Genomic DNA, 11,706 nt, shown 5'->3' with positions numbered 1-11,706 from the left:
GGTACGGTTAACGAGAAAAACCGAACCGTTTGTGTGGTCTTCCGAACAGATGGTTGCTTTCGAAAACTCAAACACGCACTAATTAGTTCGCCGATTTTAGCTCATTATGATCCAAATGCTGAGATCGAGCTACACTGCGATGCTAGCGGCCTTGGAATAGGCGCATGTTTAGTATCTAAACTGGGTGACTGCGAACGGGTGTTGGCGTACGTTAGCAAAGTTTCAGTCCCGCAGAACGTAATTATGCGGTCACTGAACAAGAGTGTCTGGCAATTGTTTGGTCGGTTAAAAAGTTACGACCTTATTTGTATGGTAAGATGTTTCGCATTGTGACAGACCACTGTGCACTGTGTTGGCTTATGAGCCGGCGTGAATTAGCCGGTCGTCTGAGCAGGTGGGCGGTCTTGTTACAAGAATACAATTTTGAAATTGTATACCGTAGCGGCAAACGTCACCAAAATGCGGATGCGCTATCGCGACATCCCGTCGAACCAGCTGACAGTGCTGATGTCGAAATGGACATGTTAGTAGCCATGACCGACACTCCAGATTTCCACTATGAACAGGTGCAAGACCCACGACTGTGTGATGTGATTGACAAGTTGGCAATCGGTTTGGTGTCTCGCGACACTGTGTGTTATACCATGAAAAACAACTTGTTGTATCGCAAAGCGTTAGTTGACGGGGAAGACGTACTGCTCCTCGTAGTACCAAAACATTTGCGACGTGACATATTGTTCGCTTGTCATGACGAGCGTACATCCGGTCATTTGGGATTTTGGCGCACGTATACTCGTGTGCGTCAGCGCTACTTTTGGCCGCGCATGCGTGATCATGTGCGTAAGTACATACGCGGCTGTCGACAATGTCAACTTCGTAAAGTCCCAACTGATAAACCCGGTGGTCTTATTGAACCAATTCCAGTGGGCACTGCATTCGAGATGGTGGGAGTGGATGTTTTGGTCCTGTTCCCCGTACCGCTAAAGGCAACCGGTATGTCATAGTCTGTACTGACTATTTGACAAAATATGTGGAAACAAAAGCTATTCCGGCGCAGACCGCTATTGCAGTTGCTAATTTCTTGGTGCATCAAGTAATACTGCGTCACGGTGCGCCGTCAAGAATTTTGAGTGACCAAGGTGGTCCATTTCTGTCAGATGTAGTTCAGGAAGTTCCAGTGCTATGTCAAACGCGGCATCTGAACACAACAGCGTACAATCCACAGTGTAATGGATTGACTGAGCGGTTCAATAAAACTTTAGCCGTTATGCTTAGCCTGTATGTCAGTGATAATCAAAAAGATTGGGACCTACATCTCCCATATGTCACTACAGCTTACAACACCAGTAAGCAAGCCTCGACAAATAAAACACCATTTTATTTGTTGTACGGGCGTGAGTGCCGTTCAGTCATGGACGCACAGCTTGGTGCACTTCCGAATAACAATTTGAATAACATGCACGAATACAGTCAGGCTCTCGTAGAGCGTCTTAAACTGGCTAGTGATGTTGCAAAAGCTAATATTGAGAATGTCCAAGCTGGTTATATGTTGACCGGCAATATCAAAAGAGAACCGCGTGAATTCCAAATCGGTGATTTGGTGTTATTGTATACGCCGGTAACTCCTGTTGGTTTGTCTCCAAAATTAATCGCACATTACTTTGGACCGTACAAAGTGGTTAGCCGTAAATCAAAGCTTAACTACGAGATCCAGTCTGTGCGTACTAAAAAACGTGGTAAAACACTCTTGTTGTCCACGTAAAGAGACTAAAACTGTTCACGGAGCCTCTGTCTGATTTGGATTTAATGGGTGACACTGATTCACAGTGGGACATTCCCGTCGAGGACGTGGATCCCGAGCTGCGCGTGGAAATTGAGCGGGACTGCGTCACCAAACCTCGTCGTCCTGCCAGGAAACCGGACGAGCCCGTCGACGAAACCGATCGCCCCGTTATCCGGACACTTCGTAACCGGACCCTACGGGAACCCTCGCCGTAATGCCTTGCCTTAACGCTTGCACCTCTTCTTTCATGTAATTTTTTATATAGCGTTTTCCTTCATTACGGTCATCCAATCGTTCAAGTTATGTTCCGTTTCTCAAAGTGATTGGTTTTCGCCGTGCTTCAAACTTAAGAACGGGAGTGCTGTGTGACGCATAGTCATGTATACAGTGTTGCTCACCGGCGTAATCCGGCGTTTATGCAATTGTTGTGAACTATCTTCACGTAGCTATCTGTGTCTAAAGACGTCTGTTTTCTATGCTGATTTCTCAGCGCCATGATGAAGTTGTGATTGAGCGAATCATTATCTATCGTGTGCGGCTACAGTAAAGATCATTGATGGGATTTGGCGGTATTCTCCGTTACGTATAATGTAGGAGAAACGATCATATATTACATGAATCCGGCATTTCAACTGGCACACCCAATAGCCCAAATTCACCGCGACAGTGAGAGTGGTACGCATCTGGATTGTGATGAAAACGTTGGTATCGGTCACCAAGCGCGTCGGCTGGAGGACGTTCTTCCACAATTCCGGTTTGCCGGCAATTGAATTCTCCAGCTCATCCAACGTCCAGCGCATGGCTGGTGAATGCCGGATGCGCAGCATAGTGACCAGCACGCACAGAATCATCCGACTGCCCACCACCTTAGGATCGGCGTGGTCGCAGATCAGACGGACAGCCTCCAGGACGGGGATCTGTTCCAAACTGACGCCGTTCAGAGAGCACAAGCGCTCTACAAACGCCACCTGCGTCCACATTGTTAGCTGCTGAATCTCCCAGTTCAACGCCAACTTCATGGCCTCGTACAAGAGAAACGGATCCGCACGATGTGGGTCGATGGCCAGGGATTGGCGTTCCGTTCCGGTCGCGTCTAAGATGACCTGAACGGCCTCGAGACTGTAATCCCATTCGTAGTGGGAAACCTTCCCTTGCTTTCTTGTTGCGAAGACGCCGCGCGCTTTTGGAGACAGCCTGACCTAAAGTAGAAAAACAGTTTTGAGCCGATTATGAACTGAAAAATTATTAAGATTCGTATCAGAACAGATAAGTAGTCCATTTCCGGCTAAGAGGATATCCCAGCACTGGGTTTTGAACCTGGCTGGAGAAACATTAGACAGTTACTATCATCAAACGGGAAAAACGAGGAAGTAAATATAGAATACAGATTACAGACGTAAACCAATGGGTTACTGAAAAAACCAAGACAGCTGCCATTCACTTAAGGGAAATGGCCCGGTACAGAGCGTCAAAAATGGGATACATACACTAAAACTTTTGCTTGCGCGCTCTCCAAATCACTATTTTGCAATACTTTATGTCATTCTAAAGCTAAATGATTTGTATACATTGTTCTGAAAACCGTTTGCGCGCGCAGCATCCGGTTGCTGAGATATGGTGCATTAAAATGGGCAAAAAGTTTAAATGCATTGTAGTGTACCAAGGTCCAAAAGTCTGGTTATTACCCGATCTTTTTGAAATTTTGCTGCAAAAGACACATAGCCACAAAGTCAAAAGTGAACCAATTTCAAATTCATAGCACTTTCCTGTAATTTTAAGATGAATTTTAAAATGTTTGAAAGCCATTTTAAAATCGGAAAAAAATGCTATGGATCTGATATTGGTTCACTTTCAACTTCATGGCCATATGCCTTTTAAAGCAAAGTTTCAACAAGATCGGGCAATAACCACACTTTTAGTACACAACAATGCAATTAAACTTTTTGCCCATGTTAATACTTCATATCTAAGCAACGGAATGTTGAGCGCGCAAACGGTTTTCAGTTATACAAATCATTTAGCTTTAGAATGACATAAATTATTGCAAAATAGTGATTCGGAGAGCGCGCAAGCGAAGGTTTTAGTGTATGTACCCCATTTTGGACACTATGTACCGGGCCATTTTCCTTAAAAAACAAGCGGTTCACAAAGCATTCTTAAAGAAGTAAAACTTTTTTTTTCATTTTAAAACCGCCCCTTTTCACGGAGCTGCCTGTATCGTTGAACGAAATAAACAAGAATACTAAGCATACTTTCATGAACGCAGCGTTTCAAGATCAAAAAGAGCTAACCATGGTATTTCGATCCGTCTCGATCTGCCCGTTCCGCATCTTCAGCACCACCTTATCCGTTCCATCCGCGTCCCCTTCCGGAAATCGCGGACCCTCCGGGATGGTCAGCCGGAAGGCCGCCACCAGTTCCCACAGAATACGCTGTAACGGCACCCGCATGGTGACGTAGCAGTAGGCTTCACGGAAGTTACCCAGCTCCTGGCAGCATTCAGAATACGTCTGGCCCTGAATGTTCTTCAATGCGTTGTTGATGCAGTACAAGTTGGTGGCATCGATCGGCGGCGTTGTGAACTCGACGGTGGGGCTTCCACAATTGTCCGGATTGATGAAGGCCAACTGCACTACCGTGAAGACGCAGCCGTCCGGAACTCGCTGCAGCTGGATCCGTGCCCGCCACGGAACTTCGAAACCTTCTTCAGACGAGTCATCGCTTGAGGGCGGTTCGTCCGCCGTCACCTTTTCCTCAACTGCAAACCATCAATGGCATTTCTTCCAACAGAAATAAAAAAAAGCTAAAAGCACAATGACTATCCCGGGAAGAAAAGCCTGCACAGTTCACCAGGTTTGAACAGCTTAGCGGATTTAATGAAATTTGGCATCGAAACTGCGTCGAAATTAGAATTTATTATACATATATGCTTTGACAGAATTAATAAAACCTTCAAATGAAATAATTTAGTAAAATTTATACGTCACCGTTTTCCGCAAAACTGCAAAATAGCGAATTTATGTTAAATTTAATTTCCAATCGCCCAATTTATGTTAAAGCTTTTAAAATTAGCAAGCAGATGGAATAAAGCGAATTCATTGAAAAATGTCACTTTTTGAAGTTCTAAATCGAATTAATTTAAAAAAATTGTCAAATGAAAGAAATTTTGCCAATTCCTTAATTTTTAACAGTTTTTTCAGTGATGTAACTGAATTCGGCGATCGTTGAGAAATAGGCCCCTCAGGACATGCCATCTATAAGATGACGCACTTACAGAACACTTGCAATCTCACGCCATTCTCCAGCCACGCCGGCAGCGGGGAAATACTGTCGCCAGTCAGTGCCAGACGTGCTTCTTGCAGTTTTCCCTGGCCATAGTCGTTCCACGCCAACGATCGCAAGTCCGGTAGATCCTTCTGAAAGGTGTACATAATGCAGCACAAAACACCGTCATCCGTCCCTTCGATGCTGGCCAGTTGATGGTGGATCAGCAGTTCCAGAACTCCTTCTTCGAGCTGACGTTGCTCATCCAGACGTTCCAGTGGCTGAGATGCATCGCTGCCGAGTTCGGAGGCCGATGGAATTGGATTGCTACCAAGCTGAATCAGACTGTGCTTCGTTGAATTCTTATCGGCATCAGACTGCGTCTCCACTACGTTGCCGTCCATTTCTGCACGCTCGTCACCTGATCAAACACAACAGAGAACCAGATGAACCCAATTTAGAGTACACACTGCATCAGCAAAACTGCAAAAGCTTCCTATTTCTGTTAAGGTTATCGGGCTGATGTGTTTACGAGTAGCCAAGCCCTTAAAACGGGTACTCTCACGTGTCCTTATCCGTTCGTTCACCGCTCGGTTCACGGCTCCCAACTTACACCGCGAAGTCTCCGCAGATCAATGGAGTAGACGAAGGTTCTTTGCTGATGGCACTGCTCTGACAACTGCAGCTATCTTACTCTCAGCAGATTCCTGCAGAATTAAAAGAATACGGGTATCTTTAGATCTGAACTAGAATTAATAATCTCAGACATATATAGCACACAAAAGAAATTAATTTGTGCTTGCGCAGTAAATGCATCCAGCTCTCGGTCGATCGATAAGCACGACCGAAAACTGAAAAATTCCAATCGATTTTACCACATTTTTGGGCATGTCTGTGACAGGTGGCTGTCGTATCGAGGCGATCCACCAGGCGTCACACACGTGCCTTTTCTGTGCGCATTGGTGCCACGTGCGTTTATGTGGGTGTGCATGGTGCACTATATCCCGCACAGCGTTGCACTCGACATCACTCGTTAGTGACTAGTGAGTGACACTGTTCAATGTTGTGTTGTATGACTTTCTGGGTCTTGCAAGCTTTGCTGGGTTCGGATATTGCAATTTGTCAGTGTACTGCGAACACAATGAACTGCCGGCAGGCATTTATCGGCGAGAACCTTCTCGGATAAGCTGTTAGCCGTCGCGACGGACTTAGGAATCTGAAGTCTCATGCAGTTCCCACCGTTTTCTTATGAATAATATTTCATCTGAGTCCTGGTTCCCAGTATTCTTAATATTTAGCCGACGAGCGCTGTAAAAATGAACGGTGAAGGGAAGAAGACGCCATCCAGTGTTGTGGGGGATGGCTACACAATACGGCATTCGACTGAGTACCAGGAGGTCTCGCACAGCGAATGCTCGCTGTATGCACCCCGAATTAAGCCATCATCGCCTGCACGGGACATCTTACCCTTTCCGCACTCCCCACTTCTGGCTGAGCAGCAGCAACGGGAGTACTGGACTTGCTGGCCGATCACCAGTTGGCCAGCCAGGAGTCCAGCATGGTCGCGAGGGATGACGGTGTCGTGACGTGCCGTGCCATGTACGTCTTTCAGATGGATTTACAGGACTTGCAGTCGTTAGCGTGGAATGATTACGGTCAGGGGCAACTGCTACGTGTACGTGCCGGGACTGGTCGCGAAATTTCTCCTTTGCCAGGGTGGCTAGAGAATGCCGTGGGACTGCAAGTGTTTTGTGAGTGCAGATCATCGGACGTCGTATTCTGATGGCTCCCTCATCCCTGTGCCTTTACCAATATCAGGAGGGAGGCCTAAAACCCCCTCGAAATAGCAGATGAATCTATTGGTGGGAGAACATGGGTCTCCCACAAAAGGATTCATTCCCCAAAAAGGGGAAAATACAAAGATAAAGGAAAAGGGAAGGTAAAATCACCGAGGGCGGCTGCTCAATACATCAAGCAGATACATATATTACTGGTGGTAGATTCCGTACCACCAGTAATATAGAATTTATTAATTTTAACTCATGTACTAATTTATTAATCCTGCATGGCTGCATCTCGCCGTGTAGTAACGCATTCCAAAACGGCGATCTGCTCAAAAATATGACAAGAGTTTTGTCAGCCTAATCCACCTTCAAGAAGACAAAATAAACTGTTTGTAAAATTATTGCGCTGCCTTCAACAACTTGCTAATAAAATTATTTGCTTTGTCGAACACACAGAACAACCGTTGAAGCCACCGTTGTTTCTGGGCTTCTTGTTAAAGCACTGTGTACACCACTGATCCTTTGCAGTCGAGAAAAAAGTGGCGACAAATCGACAGCACTCTTCGGGTAACGACGCTAAGCGTGGTTTCGAAGTTTCATGGCGAGCCAGGATCCAGTTAGAGCGGGTTCCGGACACCTGTGTCCTGACGGCAGTGCAACTGGCCTTTATTAACCCAGACCACCACGGCAGTCCAACCGTTTTTATCAGTAAACGGGAGTCGAACCCTGCCAGGAACATGGACTTCATCAACAGCGCGCTGCAGAACATCACGGGTTGGACCTACTCGGAATGCTGCCAAGAACTGGGCATCTTCCGTGAAGCCTACTGTTTCGTCACTATGCGGGTGCCGTTGCGGAGCTTGCAGGGAGAAATGCTCAGTGCATTCCGGCTGACCATCCCGGAGTGTCCCGCCCTCGCGGAGGTGGATGCCTTGAAAGGGACGGATAATGTGGTCCTCAAAACGCGACAGGGTCGGATCGAGGTGGATCGCGAAATCCTGGTTCGTATACGCTCACCATCTCAACAGTTTTAAGAAGTTTTCAAAAAAACCCAAAGGTGAAATTTCAAATAATGTAGAATGAATAAATATAAAATGAACAGTGTGTTTTTAGGCTTCAAAATGGTTGAAAACTAGAAATGAATAATCGAAGACGTTTCTGCATTTTGTCACTTCCCTTCCGTTAAACGTGTAGATACTTACGTTATATAACTTATATAGTAAGTTTACTTTTCGAAAAATATTTGTAGGCAGCTCTTTGCAACAGTCAGTTTTAGAGAGAATTTTATATGTACTTCGAATTGCTTAATCCAGACGCAGACAGACGCAGGACACACGCAGACGCAGGAAAGTCAGTCATTCTGCATTTTTGCAGACGCAGGAAAGTCAGTCGATTCTGCATTTTTTCGCCATTTATTCCCGTTCTTTCCGTCCTTTCTTCTTTTCCATTTCTCTCTCTTTAAATTGACTTTAGGTAGTATTTGTTTTATTTTACGAAAATGGTGTTTTTTATTTCACTCTTAACCCGTTCCACACTATGCGTGTTAGACCGACATGGTAGAGGACTTCTTCTCTGTAGTCCGTTGTTATGAACACAGATTATTTCTGTTGGTTTTGTTTCAAAGAAGTTATGTTAGACGACAGTTTAAAATATATAACCGTAAGCTGGGTCATATCCGGAAGGTCCAGAGGGTGACCAAACATGATCAAAACTGACCAAACTGGGCTCCCGGAGGTCCTGCTTGTCTGTACAGCCACCCCACATCAGATAATTACCAAAAAAATCACAGGAAAACTAATTGCGGAGTTTTATAAAAACATGAAGCAAAGTTCCGAAAATTAACGCCCACTGGCTAGTACTGGTTACTTGAAAATCCCATGTCGGTTATGACACGGTTGGGCACGGTACTATTTTATTAATAAGTGTCAAAAATTCATATTGATTGACAGAAGCGTCCTACAAGATACAATAAACAATCAAAATAAAGCTAAAAAAAAGCTGTAATAACTGACTTGTACATAGTGGTCAGTGAAGTGACCATTGGTCAGCGATGACCGGAAATTCGAAAAACGTAATTTTTGACTAAACGCAGTTAAAATTAATGTGAAGAAAAGGCAAACAAGTTGCGGAATGACCGCTGTGAGTAGCTCTAAAATTGCTATGACCCGTACTACCGGGAACAATCAGAATTCAAAAAATTTTGCAGTGTAACTGCTTGCGTATAGAACGCCATTATTGCCATGTACTGTAACCTACCAGCTGCTCCATTGTTCCAGAGAAAAATCATATATTCTTTGCAGATTATATCGGAGTTACACTGTAGTAATGAGTGTGAAATCTTGCAAAAATTATTAACTCGTGTCTACACTTCGCATAGTGAGCATCAAAAACATTTGAACCTTCCGGTTCATGAGCGCTTGTAACCTTTAGAAACCAGTCTGTGCAAAGCGGTTGGTATAACGGAAGAGAGCATTTGGGAGTAAAGGCAGCCTCCGTTTATGCAGCTGAGCATTATTTAGCAGCGGTGCCGACGTAGACAGTGCAAAGTATAATCAATCACTCCCACACAATTTGGATAATTCGTGATGCTTAGGGAGTCGGCTAGTCTACCACCACAAGTCCACTAGCAGAACTGCCTTCCTTTGTAAATACGAGCATTTGTTGTTTTCTATAAAGTTTAAACGTAAGTTAGATTGTACGAGTAGGCTTTTTGGCAGGGCTTTATTGACCCTACTGCGCGATACCCTCGTTTTCTCACAACTGGTCACTTGTACAACACTTTGAGAATATGTTGTCTATGATTCCTGCTAGCTATCTCTGCTACGGTTTTCGGTTGCACAACCTGGAATAGTATTACTTCCACTGTGTAGACGTCACCAGGACTGTGGTCAACAATAGGTCAAGTGACCAATTGTCCAAACCGTAGAGCAAAAGTGACCAACTGTTGCGAAATATCGTAGTAGCGCTTATGTACTGGTGAATATTAGGATTTTTTCGTTTCTAAATTTTCCTTGACCACTGGTCATCTTGATGACCATCGTAATGCACCTGTGTTCAAGTACTCGTTGAGACCTATCGTTTAAGCAATTGGCATATTCTGTGCGATTTTTCTATCGCCTGTTATAAACGGCAATGGATAACATGTCGGAGCAACATGGTTCCCAAGCGTGTTAGCTCGACATGGTCATCTCCTGCTTGACCTATGGTCGCTAAAATTCTGAAAAAAATATTTTTTTCTTAACTGAATTTTTCTATCCCAAACTACCAATTTTCGAAACGATAGTCCCATCCCTTCTAGTACCCGGTTTTCCTGGGTTAAGCCCCCGAAGAAATGTTCCGTTTTGCGTTGATTTTAATCAGGTTTGGTAATTCGAAGACTTGCAATCTTAGGTTCGTATTTCTCCGAGAACACGCGCGATCTTCGTCGAGGGAGAGGCAGGACAAGTCCGTTTCTACGAAACGAACTACAGCAAGGCGGCCGTGGTGATGGTGTTGAGCGCGGCCATGACACAGAACGCATCCCTGCCCACCGATCCCCGCCGAGCGGCTCCGTTCTTCCTGTACGAGATGATGAAATTGGTGTCGAGCTGGGAGATTCCCCAGCTGCAACTGTGGACGCAGTTGGCGTTTGTGGAGCGCTTGTGTCATCCGGTGGCAAATCTGGATCAAATTCCCGTTCTGGACGCGGTGTGGATCATCGGTGACCATGCCGATCCCCGGGCGGTGGGCAGTCGGATGATCCTGTGCGCACTGGTTGGTGCGCTGCGCTACTTGCATTCACCAGCCGCGCGCTGGACACTGGATGAGCTGATGGCGTTAATTGCCGGTAAGGCTGAAATTGATAACATGTAGAACCGTTAGAAACAAACTGTGTAATGGATTTGTAATGGTCTTTTGACGCCGACATGCATAATTAGATAGGTAATTATTGAAACGTTTGCCTATTTAAGCTGTTTTATCGCTTGACTAAATTATTGGGATTTTTGGATTCCCTGCATGGAATGGGTTTAAACCAGTTTTCAGTTAAAAATGTTATTGTTTCTTTATAAACCGTTGTACAGGTCAGAAGCCCTATCGGATTATGAGTAAATGAAAAATATGGGGGAAGTAATTCCAGCATTGGAATTTGCAGAGAAGCCGGCATTGTGGAAGAGCGTCTTCCTGCCGACGCGGCTGTTGCCCGACATTGGCATTAAGAACATTACGGGCAAAAGTCGCATGGTCACCGTTAATCTGGCCTATTGGGTGTACCAGTTGAAGTGCCTGATTTGGCATCAGGAAGGTATTCCCCAGGATCAGCAGCGATTGGTTTTTGATGGTAGAGCGTTGGAGGACAATGTTACGTTAGCGGACTGTGGGATCGTCACCAACGCCACCGTGCATTTGTGTCTCCGGCTGAGAGGTTGCTGACCGTGTACAACCCTGACAACAGTTTCGAGAAAGGAGGCGCAATTCTCGCACTCCAGTTGACACTTAGTTTATGAGGGGAAACACATTTTCATTCGTTCGATCTTTGCGTTCGTTTCTGGAGTAAGGATTACCGGGTCATGTTTATGTATTATTTAATGAATTATTTGTATTGCCAATTATTTACTTTAAGAGGCTGGATGGAGTGTGTTGTGTGTTAAAACTGCGTAATTTTGCGTTTAACCTATATTAATGCGGATAACCTAATAAATTTCCCGTTTACACTAGTACCGGAGGTTTTAAAATGTTCTAAAAAAACCGCGCCCGTAATTTTGTGTAGATGTCTTTATTTTTTCGTTGGCAAGGACCCTCTGCACTGCTACTGAACGAACGCCTTCGTAACAAGAACCAGACCACGCTGAGACGCTCTTCTGCCGCTTTATTTTTTTAATAGTTCGAAAATTTAAT

At 45.0% G+C, this 11,706-nt stretch overlaps 2 protein-coding genes across 2 annotated transcripts; one reads left to right on the top strand and one right to left on the bottom strand.

The window, feature by feature from the left end:
• Positions 1-2,112: 2,112 nt before the first annotated feature.
• Positions 2,113-5,893, bottom strand: LOC129593771 (uncharacterized). Its single transcript, XM_055490230.1, has 4 exons — positions 5,661-5,893; positions 5,058-5,468; positions 4,075-4,541; positions 2,113-2,982 (listed from the first exon to the last, which is right to left on the bottom strand). Exons 2-4 carry the CDS (start codon positions 5,449-5,451, stop codon positions 2,305-2,307), a joined length of 1,539 nt encoding a protein of 512 aa, XP_055346205.1. The 5' UTR covers positions 5,452-5,468; positions 5,661-5,893; the 3' UTR covers positions 2,113-2,304.
• A 1,169-nt stretch (positions 5,894-7,062) lies between these two features.
• Positions 7,063-11,368, top strand: LOC129593772 (uncharacterized). The gene is made up of 3 exons (XM_055490231.1): positions 7,063-7,832; positions 10,222-10,657; positions 10,964-11,368. The coding sequence occupies exons 1-3, from the start codon at positions 7,569-7,571 to the stop codon at positions 11,239-11,241; spliced, it is 978 nt and encodes a 325-aa protein (XP_055346206.1). The 5' UTR covers positions 7,063-7,568; the 3' UTR covers positions 11,242-11,368.
• The last annotated feature ends 338 nt before the right edge of the window (positions 11,369-11,706 follow it).

The sequence above is a fragment of the Paramacrobiotus metropolitanus genome, unplaced genomic scaffold (genome assembly GCF_019649055.1).
Source record: "Paramacrobiotus metropolitanus isolate TYO unplaced genomic scaffold, Prichtersi_v1.0 Parri_scaffold0000063, whole genome shotgun sequence".
NCBI classification, from domain to species: domain Eukaryota; kingdom Metazoa; phylum Tardigrada; class Eutardigrada; order Parachela; family Macrobiotidae; genus Paramacrobiotus; species Paramacrobiotus metropolitanus.
This window is presented reverse-complemented; position numbering and strand designations above follow the sequence as displayed.